The following is a 23167-nucleotide window of genomic DNA, read 5'->3' as shown; positions in this document are numbered from 1 at the left end:
AAGGCTATGAAGCTGAAATACATCAGCAAGGATGAACAAACTGCTGGTATTCTCACCAAGTATTTACCAAAGGTGAATTTTTCTTATTTTAAAAACAAGCAAGGTATGGTTAACCTTGAGACTTAACGGAACTAAGTCTTGTTTTTGTAATGCTTATTTCTATTCTTGTGTGAATGAATAAGATTGTAAGAATCAGCTATGATAACTCTTTCACTCTGTTAAGTGAACATCATGTTGAGAGAATCCATGATGACATCACATTTAGAGAATCCGTGTTGGGAGTTGGATGTATTCTATGACAGTTCATGTTGAGAGAGTCTATGATTAAAAGGCTTAGTTGTGATTCTATCATAATGATTGGTTCCATGATTACTAGTTGTGAATAATCTATTCTATTTATCATGTTGAGGGATTCCATGATTATGAGTAAAATGTTTATTGTGTTAACATGTTGAATGGGCTCATGAATACTTAGTCAATTTCATATTTGCTAAGAGGGAGTGTTAAAGTTTATAGCATCATATAAAATTCTAAGGATTTCTAATATTAATCATTTAAGCTTGCTTTCTAATATATCTATTGATATAATCATGTTTTCTACTATATTCAAGTATTTATCCTAACAATTCTATTGGTCTAGAACTCTATCTGTATAACAGCTTCAGTTGCATTTATCTTCAGATAGGTGTCAACTTGCCTTATTCATCATGCAGGAAATTCTAATGTTTCCTAGCTACCGTTGCTTACATGGAAAGTTTGGTCTCTCCATATTACCATCACCACCAAGGAAGAGACTCGGCCAGATCATAAGTGTTATGAGTCGACAGCTCATGAGACACTGGAAGAATTTGGTGTTCCTTCTACCACTCAGGTTGCCTTAACGTTTGAGTTTCAAAAGAACGTTATTGATTATGTATGCAAGTTTGTGCATCGAGGATGAATGGGAAGAAGCCTATATATGTGTATTGCATAGTATGCGTATGAGTTCATGGTCCATGTGTGTTTGTATGCAAAGATGATATATCGATGCCCGTGTTGTCACTCACGACTAGAACATGAGTCGTGATGCATATCCGTACAAGAATATTAAGAAAAGTTGTGAAGCGCTTCTGCATTTTTGTTGTTAATAAGGACTATGATCTTCGTTTGTAGAGCTGTAGTATTCTCTCATGTGTGATTCAATCAATCTTCTGAATAGTCTATTCTTGACTGAGCTTGATTGATTAGTTTTGGTTCATTTTAGATCTGTATATGAGTATTGAAGGGTTTTTGCATCTGTTGTATTTACATTTCTGTGAGAGAGTACTCACACCATTGGTTGTTGGAGATAAATTCAACAATTATATGTGAATCTCTGGTTATAACCGATGAATGTTGAAAGACTTTGTTTCAAGAGTTCTGTAATTTCTTATTTGTTTAAATAAAATTCACAAGTTTAAGCAGGCTGGGTTTTTTCCTCTGTAAAGGGGGTTTTTCCCAGGATATATTTTTTGCAGTGTTTGAAATTTTGTTTATTCTGGTTCTATTTCTAACATTATCTACTCTTGTTTTAGTGAAATGAGGGATTGACTTTTCCTTTATATGTTTTAATCTCAAGAAGCATGTTCAATTGAGAATAAGGTACGTCGGCGTGCCTTAGATTTCAATTACTTGGCAATTTGTTCAACTCTTGGCCAACCTGATTTAGGAGTTTACCTTGATTGCAATTCATTTTAATCCTTTCCTAGTCAGCTTGCTTTGGGTTTTATTTAGTTTGCAATTCACCTAAACTCCTCATAGCTGACTTGCTTTGGCATTCAATTGATTTGGAGTTTATTCTCTTTTCATAGATCAGAGTTTACAAGGTGCTCGGAAATAAATTCCAAGGGCTGTCAGAATTCCAAACCTCAGAATTTTATTCCAAGGGAGGTTGGAATTCTGATATGCTTTAAAATTTTATTCCAAAGTTTGCAAGTTCATGTTCGTTTAAAAACAACATCAACTTTCAATTCACCCAACCCCAATATCTGATCTGCAAGTCAATTTCCCTTCTCTTGTTCATGTTTTCACATTTGCAATGCATATTCTTCTTCTAGTGTCATGGTTTTTGTCTTAGACGATGTAGATCTGAATTGTCTCCTGTCACATGCTTGAATTTGCCATTAAATCACCTAGATTTTTCATTGCTTCTCTTGAATTAAGATTTTAGAGGAGTTAATTTTGGTTTGTGTTCAGAAAACGTTTCCAAGGCAGGGTGGAAATTGAAGGTGCCTTGGAAATGAATTCCAAAGGAAGTCAGAAATCCAACCTCTCTTCGAATTTTCCATGAAATCCATCTCAAAAATGCTCTAATTTAGAAGTTTTGCAATGCCTTGCCCAGAATTTATCAGTAAAATTTCAGACTTCACCATGTTTGCTTGGATTTCCTTTTCCAAATACAGATCAAATTTCATTTTGAATAACCTTGTTTCAATGTCTGTTTAAAGCCGTGAAAACTTCCACACCATGCTTGCTGAAGGTATGACGTCTGGGATTAAACATGTTAGAAACTATCATAACCACAACCAGATTTCACCCTCTATTTCACGATTCTTTAATCCTTAACACATCAGGTTTCCCATGAAATTAGGAATTTATTAACAAAGGTTGGAATTCTGACCTAGGTTGGAAATTAAGACCAAGTTGGTTCAGATTGCTGACCTGTCTTGGACTTTTGTTCCAAGTCTGGTTGGATTTCCAAACTACCTTGGAATTTCCTCATCGCAGTTGATTTCACAAATTTTGCTAAATGTTGGAATTCCCCATGAAAAGATCATTTTTTCCCTTGTTTACCAGACTTTCTTTCAACCATTCAACTCAGAAATCAATCATTCAAATCAGGATTCTTATCTTTGATTAAAATTGTTTAAGCGTTGTCTGCAAGTTATAAATTTATCATGTCAAGGAAACTTTTCTATGAAAAGCTCAGATTTTGTCCAATCCTTGGATTGCTTTCTTCAAAAGTCCATCATATTTCATCCTTAATTTGAATTTTCACAATGTTTGTTGGAGCTTTGATGCTTTATTGAATGAAAGCATGAAGATCAAATTGCTTTCCTGTTACATGTTCGGAAATCCCATAGAGAGTCAAGATCTCCAACTTATATTTCAGATTTCCATTTTGTCTTTGAGGTTTGCCCTTAGTTTGTTCACAAACACTCAGATTTGAATTCATCACTTGTTCACCCAAATGCACTTCAACTAGTCAAATCAGATTTCAATAATTTAAACCAGAATTCAATCACTCAAATGAACATCCTCTTCTTTGGTCGAAATTTGCAAAAGGGTTGTTCAAAGGTTGCAAAATGTCAATATTGAAATTGAAACAACACTCCGCTTTTTCCTTAAACATCTCATCAATTTACAAGCCGGAGCTTGGATAAGGTTTTAGATTGTCCATCAAAACAGATTGGATTTAGCATGTGCATGTAAATTGCATTCAAGATTCAAATCGGAATTTCACCCTGATTTGAAAATTTTGTTGAATATCCACTTGCACTTTCAGATTCACTCACATTCTGGGATTTCATCAAGATAAGTTCATGGACTAATTAGGAACTTGATGTTCTCTAGAAATTTCATTCAAGTGCAATCCAGAATTTTCTCAGATTCAAACTTGCTATAGGACACCAACTCACATCTCAGACCTACTCAAAATTCTAATTTCACCATCCCTAAGACATCCAAATCATTGCCAAACTAAGACTAAGTTAGCAAACTATTGACCTGCCAAGCAAAAAGTGGGGGTCCCCATTTGCAATGGGGCATGTGTGTTTTACAACACAAGAACATGCTCTTATATGCATGGAAAGAGCCACATGATGACCAAGAAAGATAACATCCACTCTGTCATGTCCCCCAGTTTGGAACCCTAATTACATCATCCCCTTTTGAAAATAAGATTTAATAATAAACAAATAACAAAATTAAAATATAATAAATAAATAATTCTATCCAAAAAAGACATTGATAAAATAATGTATCATTCCGACTAATGATATAATAATATACTTTAACAAAAAATATAATGTTTTTTAATAAGGAAAAAATAGGTTTTGTAGGGGCCCCACAACCCATTACAATTAGATTTTGAGGGGGATCTGGAACCCCACTAAGATGAGACACTGCAACAAATAAAGCATTTGCATTTGCAAAACAACAATCCAAAGCCAGCAAATAGACAACAGCCATAAAATACATATTATCGAAAGCACCAGCTGCCTAGTAGAACCCAATAAGAAGTCAAAGTCTTACATCAAAAAGCAAATCTCTTAAGCGAAGAGATCAATAGGGGTTTGGTGGCTTCCCAAACCAAAATATTTGGGTTTTAACATAGCTCTCAAAAACATGATTAGAAATTACCACAAAGAGATTGAGCATCAAAGAACCAACTAAAACTTTAGGAAAATCAACCTAAGCATAGGGTTCTAACATGGAACCCCAAACCATCCAAATGTGGGCAACATAGGTTTCCCAAAAGAGCCAACCCTTTCCCCCAACAAAACTTATCTTCACCTCAATAGAAAGGGAACCCACCTCAACAAGATAATGAGAAGAAAGAGCACTCCAACTTGAAAACCACTTCTGAAACCACCACACCTCCCTACAACCAACCACAAAAGAAAGCCACTTGATGCCACAACCACCCTCACCTTCAATACACATCACCCCCTCCATAGATGATGAATCCACCTCAAAAGGAAATGAAAGCAACTAAAACAAAAGTGCCCAGCTCACCAATAGTTCCCAATAAGGTCCCTCTTAAAAACAAGGGGAGGGGGGGTGGCGGGGGCTCACCTCAATAGAAGGCTCCAAGGGAAGAGACGAAAGAGAGCCCAAAAGAGTACACAAAGGCAACGAGAAAGAAAGGCACCAGACTCCAGTTAAGGTTTGAGAAACCCCAAAACCTAAAAGCCCCCTCAACCAAAAATTACAAGAGGTCAAACCAAGCCCTTGAAAATTTTCAGCTTCCAATTGTCCATAACCACACAAGCCAAACAACTAAAGAGAAGACAAATCTCCCATCCACCACAAGGTCTCCAAGCTGCGGTTGTAGCCAACAAAGGAACACAAAAGCCTATGAGAGAGAGTGAGAGAGAATGGAAGCCGCATTACTAAGCATTGTAGGACCAAAACCACTCAAAACTCAACCCACAACAAGTAGAAAAAACACCCATGCACAAGGAAGAGACATGCCCAAGATAAACAAGCCTCGCGAAGGGGAGTGAAGTGAAACATGCTTTAGCCAAAGCTAGCATAGCAACTACGATCACAGAAGATGAAATAGAAAAACACTGTGGCTCATCCGAAAGCACGCATAACTTTGCAACACTCACCCAAGGAAAGACCCCCTCCATGCAGAAATCAAATCCCTGAATAACTGAGGCTCCAACCCAGAGGAAACCGGGCAAGAAAAAAAAGATTACAAGACGAACCCTCCTAGTGGCCACAACAATTTCTAATGAATCAAAATAGAACAAGGGCTTGCCACAAGTCCTAGTAACCCGCTCATCCAACCTTCGAAAGAAGACCCAAGACCAAGATGAGCAAAAACCTATAGAAGAACAAAACACCTTTGTCAAAGCATTAGTGCCAAAAGCAAGATCCAAATCCAAAATAGTGGGAGAACCCACTGACACGAAGCTCCATCCACCAAAACTTTCAAAGCACACAAAAAAGAAGGCAAATAGAAAACTAGGAGGCAAAGCCCTACTCAGCAATCTGCCCCACAAATCCACCACACAGCGATTGACAACCCCAAAATTGAATCATGCTGGAGAAACAAAGAGCATTTTACAAGCCCACTCCATATTGCATTCCAAAACCTATCATTTAGCCACAAGCAAAGCAATCATGATCCGGCTCCACCGACCAGCAAAACCCTCATACACCTCTAGAAGACTTCTAGGCCATTAGCATCTCCATCTAGCTCATCATCTGAATCTTCTCCTTCCACATCTGTAAAAGAACCCTAGCATTCAAATCTCCTCCTCTCCCGCCACTTCCCTTCAACATGCATATTTTTTTCTTCAATATGCCAAAGAATGGTATAATGCTTCCAGAAATAAAATAATGAAATAATTGATGGTAAATGATTATCAATCAAGGCCATCAACTATTCATTAATGTAGCATTAAGAGAATAGATAATCATTAGCATTGTTAGGGGAAAAAAATATTCATTGTCTATTCCTTCATGGTCCAAATCGACAAACATAAGGAAAATATACTTCTGATAAGAATGGTTGTTATAATACGACATCAATCAGTACGGACATCTAAAATAGAATTCTAATATGGCAATTGTTTAGATATTGGCATTTGCAACTGTTCATTCCTTGTACAGTGGCAACAACAGGTTGGATAGCACAACAGAAAAACATACAGTTGTTCCATTGTCACATCACTAGCAAACATATAAACATATAACAAACCCCCCAAGATAAGAGTGACTTGCCTTAGGTGTCACAATTAGTCTAAGTCATTAATATCATATCAATTATTTATGCAAATCTTAGAAATCATTAAGAGAACTTTGATTAAGCCTAATCAAGGTAATAATACAGAGATGCAGTGGTGATGAATGGCCAAAAGATATGAGCATTGACAATGTGACTTATCACTTCAATTCCAAGATATAAGAATGACAAAATCGCAATCATACTAGGGGGCAGTGAATAAGGAGATACCAAATATATGTAGGGGAGAGAGATATGGAAGAACAGAAAATAGGAGCTTCTAACATATGTTCATACAGATTGCATTGAATATCTCTTATTTTACTTCATTCCCATATTTGGATTGCTCAAGGAGCAACAAGAAAGATACACAAGAATCAAATGATATGGAGAAAAGACAGACAGCAGATAAAAGGAGAACTATGTTAATACGTTCATACTTTCAATTACATATATATCAGCACCAAGGGAAACTTATGTCAATACAATTGTAAACAGCAGAATCTGTAGATGCATTTTCGATTCACCATCACTAACTTGATTAATATCAGAACATATAGAAAGAAAAAGATGAAATAGAATAGAAAGGAAGACTTATATCAATACATCCATATTATCAGCTACCTATTGATACAAAAAAAATATGATGCAACTAGCACAATTCCTTCACATTCTGAATGGTACAGGTGACTAACCCACTATATTATTGTATGAGTTTGTTTGGATCTACCAAATATGCTCGAATTTGTTCACTACTAGGATTTAAGCAGGAAATTTCTAGGCCATGGAGTCTAATCAATAGGCTTGCTGGCATGCTTCTCATTCATGAATAGTGAAGTAGGCCACTGTTGTATTTACCTACGAAGATTTCTATTGTCCTGCAGCTGCACTATCCTACCTCCACAGTAAAAACAAAGTAACTTCCCAACTCTAACTGCCAACCAACAAAATATAGATTTGAAACAATAAATGGTTGCACGAGGCAAAGTTTCTCCTAATCCTAGAGGGTCTTTCGATGTATATGGATCCACATGGTTGTATACAGGTGTTGAGGCCTCGGTATTGGCGAAACAAATTTCAGTTCACTTCACACTTTGTCTTAGGTTATATTAAAACCACTGTCACGGGGTTTTGAACCTAGAAACAATACTCTAAGGGAGACACACTAGTATGAAAATGGCTAGCATCCCACTACTTTTACCACATCTTTATTGCCAAAATCCCATACAGATAAAGTTAGAGTATATGGTGGGTAGCTATAGCACGTCACTGAATTGCTGTCACCATAGAATGTGGCCCTCAAAAAAAAAATTGATGACTTTTGTTAGGATCTATCTTACAAATATTACCAAACAAAAACAATAACATGCACAAAAGAACACAATGCTTGGAAATAGCCGTAAATATGTTTATATTGATGAATCTGGAACAAGAATTGAAGGCCTTGTTGAGCGAGCAACCTCCTTATGAGAAAACCTCTATAACCAATATGATCTTCTTCATTAACCCATTAATATAAAGGCCTCACAACAAGAAATCTATGAGGTAAAACCAATGTGGAATAAATCCACACACTCAATAATAGCCTATTATATTATTACAGCTTCATGTGACGCATGTGGGATAAATCCACAAATTGTAATTTTAACTAAATAACTGTACCATGATTATTGTAATGCTTAAAATAATATAAAGTCAGATGAAACAGTTCTAACTTATAACAGAAAGCCAAAAATATATGAAATGCACAAAGTCTAAAACATGGAGCTAAGTATCACTCCTGTAATGGGTTACTTGTTCAATATTCAAAAAACAAGGTACTTTTGTAGAATTTATGCCAAGTTGGATCAAGTTTAGTGATGGGCAAGTAATAACTTATGATGGTAGGCTATTTAGGCTTCTCTGGAAGTTGAATATTTTATTAAGAAGGTTTTCCCTCAGTTGTATCAACAGTTTCAGTTCTCATGGGAAAGGACCTCAATGGCTTCCCAATTATCGACCCAAAAAATGTATGAAACTATTTATTATGATCTCATGTTCTTGTAAACTTACCAGGCAACTAACTGAAGAAAAAGAAAATTCCAAAACAGAAAATGAATAAAATTCATGACAGAATAAGGAATAAATCCATTTAAAAATCAAATAATAATGAAAAAAAAAATTGTTGAATAGGCAAGCTTTCTAAGGTCACCCATGACTGGTGAGATTACATGGGATGGTACCTTTACAATTACATATTTCTGCAGCATCATTAAAAAGTTAAGAAATGGTCATCAATCAAGTTGTGTAGTCCACTTGCATCTTTGCATTGGTGGAATTTTGAAATACCTCTTACAACATTCCCTATAATGATTAAGAACTTAACAGAAAGTTACTAAGACAATAACTCCATAACCGGATTTTGTTGGTGCATACCTATCTTCTTTCATATTATTACTCCACAAGTATCAAAGGTTTCTCAGATATAACCATTATTTTCATTAGCCTTACACATTTAGGTCAGTCAATTAGCACCACACATTCTGAAATAAGATAGAGACCATCATTTGTAGAGGAGGTTCAGCACTAGATGCCAACTGCACTGCAAGCTCTCTATCCCTGGAAAATTCATCCTCATCAAGGTGCTTGTTCGCATGCCTGTACCAAGCTATTTAGTATTAGCTCCATTTCTAAAACATGTACTTACAGACTGCAATTTGAAAGATTAAATACTGTCACAATACATAAAGCAACTTTGAAAACCATGAACTGCTAATACACATGAAAAATCGAACACAAGGGAGAACATAATAAAAATGTTTATAATAATCCTATTAAAAAGAGATTTAAAGCTAATTAATGTATGTATTTTATTAAATACAGCCAGACAAATGGAACTAATAGCAAAAGAGGATTCAAGTGTATGAAACGAAAAATACCACTCAATTTCTGATGATGGAAATTGGATATCGCAAAAGGGGCAAGTTGCAGTACCCATGAAGTGAACATATATATTTGGAACACAATCCTGCAAGCATAGCAATATCAATGAATAAATATCAAAGAGCACCTTCAATGTAAAGAGCAATACAAAATATAAAAAATAATATATCTTTTTCCAAGAAATAAAAAATGCAGAACATATGGCCTAGACAATGCAGAGCTAAAAAAAACCTGTCTAAACTTCTTGCATTTCTAATTGTTCTCAGCAAAATGCTTGAAGCTTCACTATCATAACTGGAGGCATCAAATATATGGCAGTCAACATCTACCAAAATTTAGATTGTCAATTTTGAGTTTACTACTGAGTTTGGTCATGAGGTCAAAATCCAAGAGCACAAAATTTGAAAGCACTGTATAACATAAATGAGCGACAGGTTCTTTGCAGGCTTCCAGAAGGGAATGTCTCATATCGGATTAGTGTCTCCCTGGAATAGATCTAAGCAATACATTTACTTTAGTATATTTCTCTACTGGGTTGCAAAAAACCTGCCATTGTGGCATTACATTTTTTGCGCCTGGATCTGGTAGATTTGCAAGTCAGTTGTATTTGAGTTAAGGATGGCCCATACATCTGTAGTAATCCACCAAATCAACAAAATAAGTCTTTAATATGTTGGATTTTGAGCTCGGAAATCAGATAAAACAGCAATAACAAATAACCAGAAAAGATACAAGAAACACAAAGAATTATCCTGGAAAAAACCCAACCACACACAACAAAAGATCATTTTATTGATAATGAAATTCAAGTGTACAATGCCTTTCACTTGGAGCGATATAAATAACACAAGTGAGACTCTTACATTACAACTGAAGGTCTCTTGAATTTCCAAAACATGATGCATTTCCATGCCTCAACGCATGTTGAATGACACGTATTAATATTTAATATTACATTTTATCGTAAATGTCCTTTTCAGCTGAAGGTGACCATAACATCATTAACGCCCAAAGATAAAGATTTCTATTGCAGCTATAAACTCCAACACTCCCTCTTAGCAACAGAGAAATCTTTAGTTGATCAGTCACACAAGGCTGCAACCAAAAATGTCAATGATATATAGATCCTAGAAAATTCATGGAATCAAGAAGCACAACCAACTTTCATCACAGACTTTGTCATGGAATCTCTCAACATGACACTCAGAATCAATTTACTCATTGTTAATAATCATGGAATCTCCCAACATGAATTGTCATAGAATCTCTCAAAATGACATCAAACTCTTATCACGGAATCTCTCAATATGATGTCATCATGGACTCTCTCAACATGATGTTCACTTCCCAGAACGGAATAGTTATCATAGTTGATTCTTACAATCTTATTTATTCACACAAGAATAGAACTAGGCATAACAAAAAACAAGACTTAGTTCCATTTAAGTCTCAAATTTCACAAATACCACAAGTATTACAACCATATATGAGAATGATGGCGATTCCATAAGCACTACCTCTAAATTATGAAGCCTTGCTCTAAAGCTAAAATCTCCCTCTTAATCATTGTTTTTCTTGTTGCATTCATTATATAGAGCCAAGTCATTTATAAATGACCCATTTCAAGGCACTTCTCTCAAATAAAGATTTGTGATAGAGAAGAAGACTGGAATGTTGGAATCGCACAACGATCAAAAATCTAAAACTGGTGGTTCATAAAACAAAAGAAGGAAAAATTATCATACCTTTGCACAGTTTCGAAGATGACTGAAGACAACACACAACAGATGGATGAATGAAATGACAAATAGGGAAATCCCGACCATCCAAAAGGCTACTATCAAGCATAAACAGTAGGGGAAATTGGAAAAAAAATGGACCAAAGAAAAAACTAGTCACCATCAATGGCAAGAGCATGGACAAGAAGAAAACACATATTGAAATGACATCTCTAGAGAGCGAGCAATTTAAAATCAAGATGCAAAAGTGATAAACTCAAAATTTAATATTGTCGACATGGATAAAGACATATGCACAGTACCAGAGAAAACACGGCAATTATGCACAAGCCTTAGCAATGACGATAATAAATCATTAACACAAAACTATGAAATAAATTCGACAAGAAAACACATTTGTACATGATTAGATGAGAAGCCTCAAGACATAAAGACGACAATTACAAAAGAGTAAGAGTAAAAAGGAAACACATCTAATCATAGTGATGACACTAAAGACATCAACAAACATTAACACTAGCATGATTAAAACTTCCTTTCACCACAGCTCGCAATTGAAACTCCAGATTCCAATCTCCCGACTCAAAAAAAAATTGCAGCAATCTAGGTCTTTAGTTGGTACAGAAGATGTTCATTGGGAGTGATAGATGAAATTGAGGCATGGATTTTGATCCGATCTCAAAAAGATTTTCAACAAAAAAAATGATGAAACGACAATCAAAAGACCCCGAGAAAAAACATGAGCGTGAGAAGGAAACCACGACAATAGGAATCGAAACTCAAAAAAATGAAACTGGCAATAATAGTATTACACGATTGTGAATTGCTCTTAGCATGGAAAGATGCATGATGCCAAGCTATAATATGCCACGATAAATGAATGGTGGCTAGAAGTGATACTACAAACTAAGCACTGAAGGTGAATAGCCACAGGCGAAAACTTGAAGATATGAACAAGTGCATCCACCGGCAATCACAACGAACACCAATCATCATTGAGTCTCGACTTAACCAAGTTGTAACTACTAGCAGATTTAGAGAAACAATACAACCTCCCCACTTCAAACAATGTAAAGATTCTGACTTCAAATTAACAAGACCATGAACTCCCTTCCAGAATATTGTTTCTGCCTAGAGAAGATTGAACACGCCATAATTATGAAGACAAAATGGAGAAACAACTCCCAATGAAATGCGTACAAAATGAAATTCAGCCCATCATCACAAATAGGTCTCAAAAAGATCACCAAAGATAAAATATATCTAAAGCAACATAAATCAACATTCCTCATGAGTTGTTGTCAACCTGGCTTTGATACCATGTTGGATTTTGAGCTCACAAATCAGAGAAAACAAAAATAACAAATAACCATAAAAGATACAAGAAACACACAAAATTATCCTAGGAAAAACCCAGCCACAGACGATCAAAAGATCATTTTATTGATAATGAAATTCAAGTGTACAATGTCTTTCACTTGAAGCGATATAAATAACACAAGTGAGACTCTTCACATTACAACTGAAGGTCTCATTGAATTTCCAAAACATGACTTCGTATTTCCATGCCTACGCATGTTGAATGACACATGTCTTAATATTTAATATTACACTTTATCATTGATGTCCTTTTCAGCTGAAGGTGACAATAACAGAATTAACACCCAAAGATAAGATTTCTATCGCAGCTAAATATACATCATCTTATAATATTTATTATTATTTAAACAATATATTTATTTACAATGACTATTTGGACATAAATTTGTTGGCATCCCCCGTCAACATGAACTAGTTTTAATACAAGAATAGCTCTAAACATCAAGTGATGCGTACATGTGGATGGATTTGGCATTTAATGTTGTTCCATACCTAAGTTGCCAATCCTAATATCGGATCAGTTTCGATCAAAAAAAGATTTTGGGGGGTTTGGGTCTGTTTTGTGCTTGTAGTACAAAAATATGCTAATAGTCAAGTAATATAGCCAAATACACACCATATATATTAATATAAAAGTTCGAATAACATAGCAAAATACCAAAGACCCAAAATACACCACCATATTAATGTTTTGAGTTCATTAAAAAATGTCAATAGTTAACAATCAGCCATCATTGATCGAATATCATCAAAGCATTCAAAAATATCATCATTATCAATATGCTATGGTAAATTATAAGAACCACAAATAGTGACCCGGGAACTAGCACAATGATTCGCAGCAGAACTAGCAATCTCAAGAAAAGCATCATGATCACTAGATCTCACGGTCATCATCAACTCCAAGTGAAGCAAGGTAACCAGCTTAATTATCCAACTCAGCATGCTCTAGATCAACATCCCACTCTTTTGTGTCCCCTTTTATGAAGGTATTCTTTTAGTGTATGAAGAGCTGCAAGTTTGGATGCTGATAGACCAACTCCTCCGCCTTGTTGAAGTGTGGTCTATTGTATTTTATTGAGATAATGAAAGTGAATGTGCTCCAATTCCTCTTAGATGATGGTAATGAACTACCAACCTATTAAGATTTTCAATTTTAAAATTAGAGAGTTAAGAGTTATGAATAAAAAATTTCAACACAAATTCATCAACAAGGAATTAAGAACTTACTATGATAAAATTTTGATGGAAACAAGTTGTAGGAGCTGGTATGATTCTCCATGAAAATAACACCATTTATGAGCATCAACCCCAAATTTGTCCCAAAGAGCTTCAAGACCACAATCAATTGCACTTGCAAAACTCATGAACTCAGCCCCTCACTACAGGACAGATGTCTTTGTGGAGTCGACCAAGGGTTGCCTTGTACCCTTAAGCAACTATGGGATTTTTATATGGTGAAACTCTTGTGATAGTGTTGGAACTTTGGGATCTTTATACGAGGAAACTAATGTGATAGTCGAATTACAGACTTGTTGAATATACTATTTAAGACTGAATGCAAAAGTAAAGAGATGCAAAGCACGATTCATTTTGTTCCATCTTTACACCATGATTTTGTAGTTTCTTGAAGAATGTTTCTTTGGGATCTTGCTCTTTTTCATTTATGATGCCTTTCATTTCCTCGATCATTGAGTTAGTGTCATTATATACCTTAGCCAAGCAAGGCCTATCCATGTCAATATATCGGATTGTGCGCAATATAGGCTTAGTAAAATTCAAAAGGTAATGAACACGATACCACCAAGTGTCGTCTAGTATCATCACCCAAACATTTGTTGCCCTTGTAGTGCTAAATAGCCTCCATATGCTCCAATTGGCCTAATTACCATTCTAGACAACGCCTCACAAACCTTTACAAGGCATCTCAAAATAATTGTGTTGGAGGCGAAATGAATCTCAGCAACCTATTTCAAAATCAAAATAATAATAAATTTAATTTAAAAACTTTTACTTTTACTGAAGTAAAATATGTTTAAATAATTTAACTTAACTTCAACAACTCCAATCTTGAGAATTGTCTAAATATGCCTCATGACATATGGTGGTTCAAGATAAACAGTTAGATCTCTTGAGCATCAACATACATCTATTTAATCCAATCAACTTTGTTCCCAATTTTTTACAGCATTATATTGGAGTGAGGGAACAGCATAAGGTGTCCAAAAAATGTGTGAATAGCACTCCTCAACCAATAACCTAGCAACCCTACAATTTTTGGCATTGTTTCTTACAACTTGAGCAACATTTCGAGAGCCAACTTGCTCAACAGCTTGAAAATGAATGTTAGCAATAAATGAGTCGTCCTTCACCTACCCTTCATAATCCACTACTCTAAAAAACATTGCCCCTCTTGTGAACATTGCATCTTTCCATCCATCACATACTATGAGTATGAACACAGTTATTTCAATCTATGATTCCTTGATGAGCTTCAAGATATCCTCTACATGTTTGACATCTACCCAATAAGGAAGTACACACTGCATAACCCGAACCCTTGAACCCCTTTGAGGCCTCATTAATCAATCTCGCCATTTTTTGCCAAAAAAGTAAGAAAACAACATTAAAAGCAAATTTATTAGCAGATTGGCAATTTTGTTATTTTACTTGTTAATAGTCTAAGACGTCTTTTCATTACTAGCAATTTTTAGTACTATATCTATAGTATATAGTATATATCGCACTACCCCCTGCCACCCCCAAATTGAGGTACTTTATCCTCCCATCCCAAAAACCCATCCTCGCGTCTTGTATATGTCACTACTTGGACCACATTTAGTGGCCTAACCTCCTTAGTAGCCATTTGAAGGATGTCAAAGTGAAAATCAGCATTTTTCCAATGCCCTAAACAATCAACCACCCTGAGAAAGAACGGGCACTCTAAACATGTAAGTATGATGTTGGTGAGTGGACAATACCTAATGTATGTACACCCATCCATAGCTATGTTGCATCTAGACTCCTCCCAACATGCCTTCATCATCTCCATCAATGCAACAATCTTGGCACAATTGTTATCTAAGATCATGGTCCTCAATTTGGGATCACCTCATGGCACATATAAAGGTCCTCCCCTTGCCACCATCGACATCATCTCCTTAAAATAAGGAGATCGAGCTACATGAATGGGTAGCCATCAACAAAGAAGAAATTGCCAATGGCATCGTGTACATGTTCCTTCAATTGCACATTGAACAAATCATCTATGGGGTTACTTTGCATCTTACGTCTTCCCTTACCCTATTGTGATTCAGCCACGACACTACAAGTATTAACCCCTAACATTGTTTCTACTCTCTAATGCAATGTACAAGTAGAAATATTTGGTTACCCTTACATCAGCTGCCCTCACATCTATTGAATAGTTTGAACTTATTGTCTACCAAACAAGGTGGTAGACATTACAACTCCACTATCATATGGAACACCCCAAAGCTTGTTGAACTCGATTTTGTAGGGCAGATTTTTAGCCTCCTTCAAATAATCATATGCTCCTACATTGTTTCTTGGCCAAAAGAGGAAGTGTGCATTAACTGTAGTGATGCTACCGAACCATATTGTACCATTAAAGTTGCATTTTCATTTCCCTGTGCCACCACCTATTGGCATTAGGGCTGTAATTCTTGTTGTAAACTATCTAAGAGGAGATTCGGTATCATAAGAACCCCTAGTAAACTCTACCAAAAGGTGGGAGAGGCAATTTGTACCAACTAGTACACTAGCGATGGAACTAGTTTAGCCTTCTGAATTTACCCCATGTTCATCCCCCTCATCCTCGTGCTCAAGTTCATATTTTGATTGACTTGCACCATGAGAATGAATTTTCATCTCCTCCTCACTCATATCAAGACTACAGGAGCTTACTATGATACTGCATTTCACAAATTAAAAAATAAATAAACATCTAGTTTCAGCCTACTTTGAATTTTTTTTTATAAAATACAACTCTAAATTTTAAATTTTCTAACAAAATTTAAATTGTAAAACAAAACTTAAAATTTTCCAATCTTGACTTTTGAGAGTAAAATGAAGAATCGTAATGATCCTTCATTTTGCCCTCAAGATTCAACATAAAGTCTAATTTAGAAAATGAAACAACAAAAAAAGAAAATACATTGAAATTCGAAGCAACATTGAACAAATACAATTAAAATTTGAATTTACAAATGAAAATTGGAAAATCAAATAAAAGTCAGTTAAAAACCCTACCTTGTGCTTAAATAATCTCTTCAAGAAGGTGAAGAATCTTCCTCCTCTTCTTCTTCTTGCTCCTTGTCACTCTTCTTTTAATTGCACACACTCCTTTCACTCCTCCGATCTCACTTTTCTCTCCTCTTCACTCTTCTCTATCTACTGTAGCAAACAATGAAAACTGAAATTGTGAGTAAGAATGAAGTTTGGAGGGGCTTAGATGGACTGCAAATACAATTAAGGTTCAAATGGAACACAACAACAAATTAAAAACATGTAAGTTTTAGTAAAAAAATCTTAAAATTTGTCCACTGTTGAAGAACACCCAGACATCCCTGAATGATAGAGGGACGTTTGTGCATCCCTCTCAACATTTTGGGAATGCTGGAGCATCCCAGCATTCCAGTGACAATGGGGCAGAGAAATTGCGGCGCTGAGTAAGCATGTGAATGTTGTCCCCACGTCCCAGGAAAGGCTAGCTTTAGGGCCAGGGACGTATCCCCAAGTTTCAATAGCAAATATTCAGATGTAATATCCAAAACCTTAGTCATATACTCTTATAACCCTATTTTGAAATGCCATCCTTCATGTCTACAGTATACACTGTCAGCTATGCTTTGTGTATACTGTTTTGTCTAAGGTCTACCTGCCTTGGTTTTCATGATTCCACTCTTATTTAATTTCTATTATTTCCTTAAACTGTGTATTTTAATCTTAATCGTTGGAATCAATTTGAAAATCCTGATTAGCTATTGAAATTTGTCATACTGAATTCCATTTAGCTACTTTGGTCATCTTTAGTGGACATTACATATTATTCATTTTTATCTTTTTGGGAAGATCAGCTTTGCGTAGGACACATTGGTTCATATCAATCTCGCTCTATTGTTTAGTTTTAATAGGTTAAGGTTACAGATGGAGCAAGAGCTATGAATAATCTTAAAAATCATGGCTTGCAGAAGCATTGGAGGGATGCTGGTATATTTATGTAATTGCTCATTCAACTTATGCACAAGAATTATCTTTCTGAAGATTGTTTAGGGGCATTCAACCAGAAGAGAATACAAGCTCATTTAATCATACTACCCCACATAAACACAACGCATAGACCTGAAAAAATAGACGAACATAGAAAGAAAGAAAGAAAGAAAAGAAGAGAGGAAGGGAGACTAAACTATTATGCATTGGTCGGCAAAATAACTGTGTATGACTGGAAAGTAGCAGGAGTCAAAAGAAACTCTAGAAACAGGATGTAAGTTTATTAAACCAAACTAAAAGCGCAATAATATAGGAAAATTGAAAAATTCATTAATATAGCGGAATCGGTCTGCCTCAATCGCACCACAAGCAGGAGAGAGAAGCAAATCTTTCTATCCTGAAAAGCAAATAGCATATGCAATAAGCCTAAATCATAAGGGAAAACATAGGATTTCAAGGATTATTTGTACCAATTAACTTCACGCAGATTTTATATTAAAAAAATTGGCAAATATTTTCCTAATTTTCCTTGTTTGGCGAGATAATTCTTGATTTTTCCTGTGTCAAAATGTTACCGTTAAATTAAAAGAAGCCCATCGAGCTAAACAAAATGATCGGAAGCTTGAATTGTTGTCTGTATGACTAATGACCCCAGATTCTTCCTTTGCCATTACGGCATTTCATCGCTCTGGGGTTTTCGCGTTCTCAAAAAAATTATAATGTGCGTTTAAATTTGATAGTGCAATCTGAGATACGCCTGTAAATTGACAAAACATGTCTGAATACAACAACAAAAAACTCTCATTACGACATGCAACACAATTAAAAGCATCGGACCTGCATTTGTATAGTATGTTTCAGATCAAGACGAGAAAATTATAGTCTGTTTTCATCAATTATTATGTTTAAACGGATTGAAATTTCGGGAAAAACAAAGCAAGAAATCTCTCAGTACCTTTGTTGTGGAGGTAAAATGAAAATTCCGCAGAAAAACACTTTTGCCGCCTTTCCTATGTACCTTAGATATGAGTAAGAGCTCGAATTTCAATTTTTGGCTACGGTTACGTGAGCTTTCTTATATGACATCTTTATCGTGTGGAATTTTTAAAATTAATATTCTGGTTCTATGGAGACAAGAAAGACAACAAATCACTTAATAAAATGTTTAAGCTAAATAAATAAATCGGCACGAAATAAACTGGCAAATGTGTGGAATACGTATGTCGAGGAAATGTGGAAAGATATTGGAAAGATATTAGTCCCTGCCTTATAGGGAGGAGAGTGTAGTTTTCACTGAGTTTATACTATTAGCTTTTTTTTTGGAAAAATCTGAAAACATTAATGAATGTCAAATGTTTATTCTGAAAATGTATATTTTCTATATTTTAATGTTATTTTTTAATTGGCAATGACAAAATTTGCTAGTGGTTTTAAAGAATTTAATGTTTAAAAAATTCATTGATATTAGTACCTATCTATTAAAAGTAAGATGTCTTAAATGAAAGAGGACACGCGTTTAATTTTTGATGCTTAGTGGTGTATCGTGCAACCGCCATATTCCCCATTCCCCAAAATTTGCGAGTCCGTTACCAAAAAAGTAATAAAAATCATGATAGAGTTAGTTTCTTCAATGTTTGAACTATACTTATTAAAGAGGGCATATAATTGTATTCGTTGAATTGCTTAATTGAACTGTGTAAGAGTTCACAATTTCATTTTATATTCCACCCTCTCTAAAAAACTATGTAAAATTTATGTTTGCATTGTGCTTTCCATAACTTTTTGGTTTTCCAGGTAACCAAAGTGTGAATAATATATTTTTCTTGCTTTCCGAGGATACTAGTTTTCTATTACCTGCATTCTGAGATTAACGCTAAATTTCATGTAGAGATTAATGGTTCTGCTAATTTGATAATAGGTTATCCTCATCATGTTAAAAACTGAGTGAGGCATGGTAGTCCTAATCTTTTCGTAGATACTATAACAAGTTGTGCAGCTTTCATGGAAAAAAAGGGTTTTTGTTTTTGGATAGCGTAGATTATTAATTTTTCACTTTTTATTTTTGGATAGCTTTTCAGATACAAAATGTCAAACTTTGAAGGTATTGCATGCTTCATTTTCTTTGTTTTTGAACTCTGCAGTTCTCATTTCTTGTGCAGCCCTACCTTGCATTAGAAAACATAAATTTCAAGCATGTTTTCAGGAGTTGTGCACAATTTGTGCCCTTGCCAACAATGTCTTCACCCTGCTGCGATAGCTCGTGCTATTTTCAGCATTCCATTTGTTGGCCCGAAACCTTATTGAGTAGATTCAGTTACCAAAACATAAGCTGAATATTCAGTTTGAGTTTGTTCTTGGCAGTAGATCTGGTAGCTTTTTCTAGAGCCAATAAATCAATTACTCACTTGCAGTAGGCTATGAAAGTTATCCCAACATTTGAGACTCAATTTTTTGCAAGTTTTATCTGTTATTTCATTAATATGAAGGTTCTATTTTTGTTTGAACTTCCTTGCAGTAATCAATGTTCATCATTGTTATATAAATGTATAATGATTGAACAATTTGAGTAAGAGGACAATATGGCAGAGTTTATGTAGCCATTTAAACCACTTTAAGGGTTTCGTTTTGGTTGTTTGGTATGTATTTTAGTTCTTATATTATTTAGAATATTCATAGTTGAAAATCTTAATATTATCTATAGTTGGTCATAGATCGTAATGAACTGAGAGATGGACACCAATATGTCTAACTTTCCACTTCAAATTATGATTGCAGATAGAGAAGATGCAAAAATTTACAGATAGTCGGAATAGATTGCGAAAATTAAATGCTAATTAATCAAGATATTATACACTACAGCATTGACACCTACACTGGGAATGACTGTCACAGTCGCTTAACTTGCTCCCTCATCAAATCTTGCGGTGATAAAAAGGGATCTTGTCTTTAATCCCTTTCATTTGCTCTTAATCCCACTTGCTGGAAAACACTTGTTGGAACTTTCCTTAAATAAATTATCTATTAAAGCTACTATGGAACATATGCAAAGTCTATTAATGATTTTGATATCATCTAATTATGTTTTATTTGCTGAGAGTCAGCAAATTGTGAGAGGATCTAATTTGTTTGCTTGCATTAATGTCTAGATTTTTCTTTCAAGCGGTTTAATTTTATTATTATTTTTTCTTTAATTTCTTTAGTTTTTCATTTATTTTATTTATATAATGATTATATAAATTTTTAAGTATTTTGAGAATTAACATTATAAAAAATAGAAATTTTATAATTTGTAATTTATATTTAAGTATATGTTAAATTTTTTTTTTTTTTAAATTAAGGTGCAAATTTATTTACTTTATTTTAGTAGATTTTAAAATCATTACAAGATTACTTGTCTATAATTTCAACTTGAGGCTTCAGTTGTTGACTATTTAATAAAAAGAACCTCATAGGAACTCTTATTAGATGAGTCAAAAATTTAATTGTTTTGACAATCATTTGACTAATATAATGAACTTAGGATGGTTCTATGTTAATGAATATTTACTATTTTAGTTTATGAATTTATGTCAAAAATGACCCTCAACAATTATTTGTTGGAAATTAGTTCAAATTAATGGCTTAGTATTTGTTTATCTAACCAAGAGGCAAGGACTCTAGCTCCAACAGAGCCCTTGTTTAGGGAAGATTTGTTCTATTATTAGTTGCATAAATTTATGTAATATACAAGGGAAAGGAGTAGGTCATTTGACAATTAATGTTGTTTAGACAACAAATGCATTTCAATCATTTATGCATTCAATTATAAGGATCAAAACTTGAGCAAAACAAAATCTTTGAATTGTGAAGATAATCATGTTTATTTATCAATAAGTTTGTGTTATGTCTACGAGAGCCAAAGAAGAAGATAAAGTGGTAGAAAGAGGGGAAGATGGATGAGGAGGAAGACATGGAGTATATAGTTGAGAGGAAGATGGAAATTGAGATGGAACAAAATACTTAGATGAGGAGAGGGGGAGAATTTAAAAATTAAAAATAAAGATACATGTGGAATGGTAACAAGATAGAGATAGAGGGAGGGATTGGAAAAAAAAAAATGTGTCTAGAGATAATGATAGAAAGGAGAAGAGATGTATAAATAGATGTTTAGGAAGAGGGATACATGTTTGGATATGGGTGGGGGGTGAGGTAGAGATAAAGAGGGAGGAGGAGACAAATAGAGAGAGGGAGCAAGAGAGGGAGAGGGAGAGGGAGAGATAAAGGCATGGAGTAGGGGAGATAGATTGGAAGAGAGACATCTAAGTGCAAAGAGAAATACGAGTAAAGATATTTGGGGAGATTGAGTGATTAAGGGAATATATAAATATATATAAGGAGGCGGGAGATTGAGTGATGAACGAAATATATAAAGATATATGTAATGTTCCCATGTTTTAGCCTTCACGTTCTCCAAAGTCTAAGTGGAGGATAAGAAGAAATTAAATTAATTTCTTATAAAGTCATTCAATTAAAAATTAAAGGTGACTTTGTAAGGGAGTAGCTTCTAGGGTATGTATTAATTATTGGAAGGACGGAAGCCTCTCATGATTTAATTAATTATTACCAAGGAGGAGTTTCTAGAGAATGCATTAATTATTGGAAGGAGGAAGCTTCTAGCTCTTGTAATTAATTAATGTTTTAGTTCCTTCCAGAAGGATGAAGAAAAGGGTAAATAGGGCTGAAAGTCTCATTGTTCATCATGGGATGATTATGACTTGCATTTGATAAGAGCTTGGATATGTGAATCACACTCCCTTCTTTTGGCAATAGAGGACGTCCATTCTCTGTTGTAACATTCTAGACATCATTCCCTTAGGGTTTGGCCTTTGGAATACATCTCTTTGTAATTGATTGCAGCATTCTTAGCATTAATATAATTTCAGCCTTGGTTCAGCTTTTGGGCATTCCTGGGTGTCCATTACAATATACAAGGAGGCAGGAGATCGAGTGATGAAGGAAATGTATAAAGATATATAAGGAGGTTGAGGTGATAAATGTATAATTAGAAAAAGAAAGAAAGAAAGAGAATATGATGGAGAGAGAGGGATGGAGGGGGTGGGGGGAGAGAGAGAGAGAGAGAGAGAGAGAGAGAGGGGGGGGGGGGTGAAACCAAACAATAAAAATACCTTATGAATGTGTTTGGAAATTTGAGAATTAGGTTAATCAAATAAGATATATGTGATGACATATTTAAAAATAAGATAGAAATATTTAAACAAAAAATCACAAGATTTACATGGAGAAACCCTTCTAGTAAAAACTACAAACAAGAAAGAAGGCAAGATATTATTAGTTTCAACCAAGATTTGTACAATAATACAATTCACTTCATTTATCTCATTACTTGATTGCACTTAGTTGTGTGTGACTAAATCGTATG

General features: G+C 34.8%; 1 protein-coding gene across 9 annotated transcripts in view; it reads right to left on the bottom strand.

The window, feature by feature from the left end:
• The window catches only part of LOC149531029 (Peptidase C78, ubiquitin fold modifier-specific peptidase 1/ 2), a 71518-nt gene extending 52546 nt beyond the window's left edge, over positions 1–18972 (bottom strand). For 2 of the 9 annotated variants that reach the window (XM_089809998.1, XM_089810002.1), the window contains exons 1-4: positions 18704–18833; positions 16789–16932; positions 9394–9482; positions 9016–9112 (exon numbers count right to left, since the gene is read on the bottom strand). In XM_089809998.1, coding sequence (XP_089666124.1) covers positions 9016–9112; positions 9394–9452 — 156 coding nt within the window. In that variant the 5' untranslated portion in view covers positions 9453–9482; positions 16789–16932; positions 18704–18833. Of the gene's footprint in view, positions 1–8965; positions 9113–9393; positions 9483–16788; positions 16933–18585; positions 18609–18703 lie in introns of those variants that run through there. The other 7 variants (XM_089810000.1, XM_089810003.1, XM_089809997.1 and 4 more) reach the window with 5 other exon arrangements.
• Positions 18973–23167: the final 4195 nt, after the last annotated feature.

The sequence above is a fragment of the Cupressus sempervirens genome, chromosome 11 (assembly GCF_028749045.1).
Source record: "Cupressus sempervirens isolate cs-2001-9-10 chromosome 11, ASM2874904v1, whole genome shotgun sequence".
Taxonomy (NCBI): domain Eukaryota; kingdom Viridiplantae; phylum Streptophyta; class Pinopsida; order Cupressales; family Cupressaceae; genus Cupressus; species Cupressus sempervirens.
This window is presented reverse-complemented; position numbering and strand designations above follow the sequence as displayed.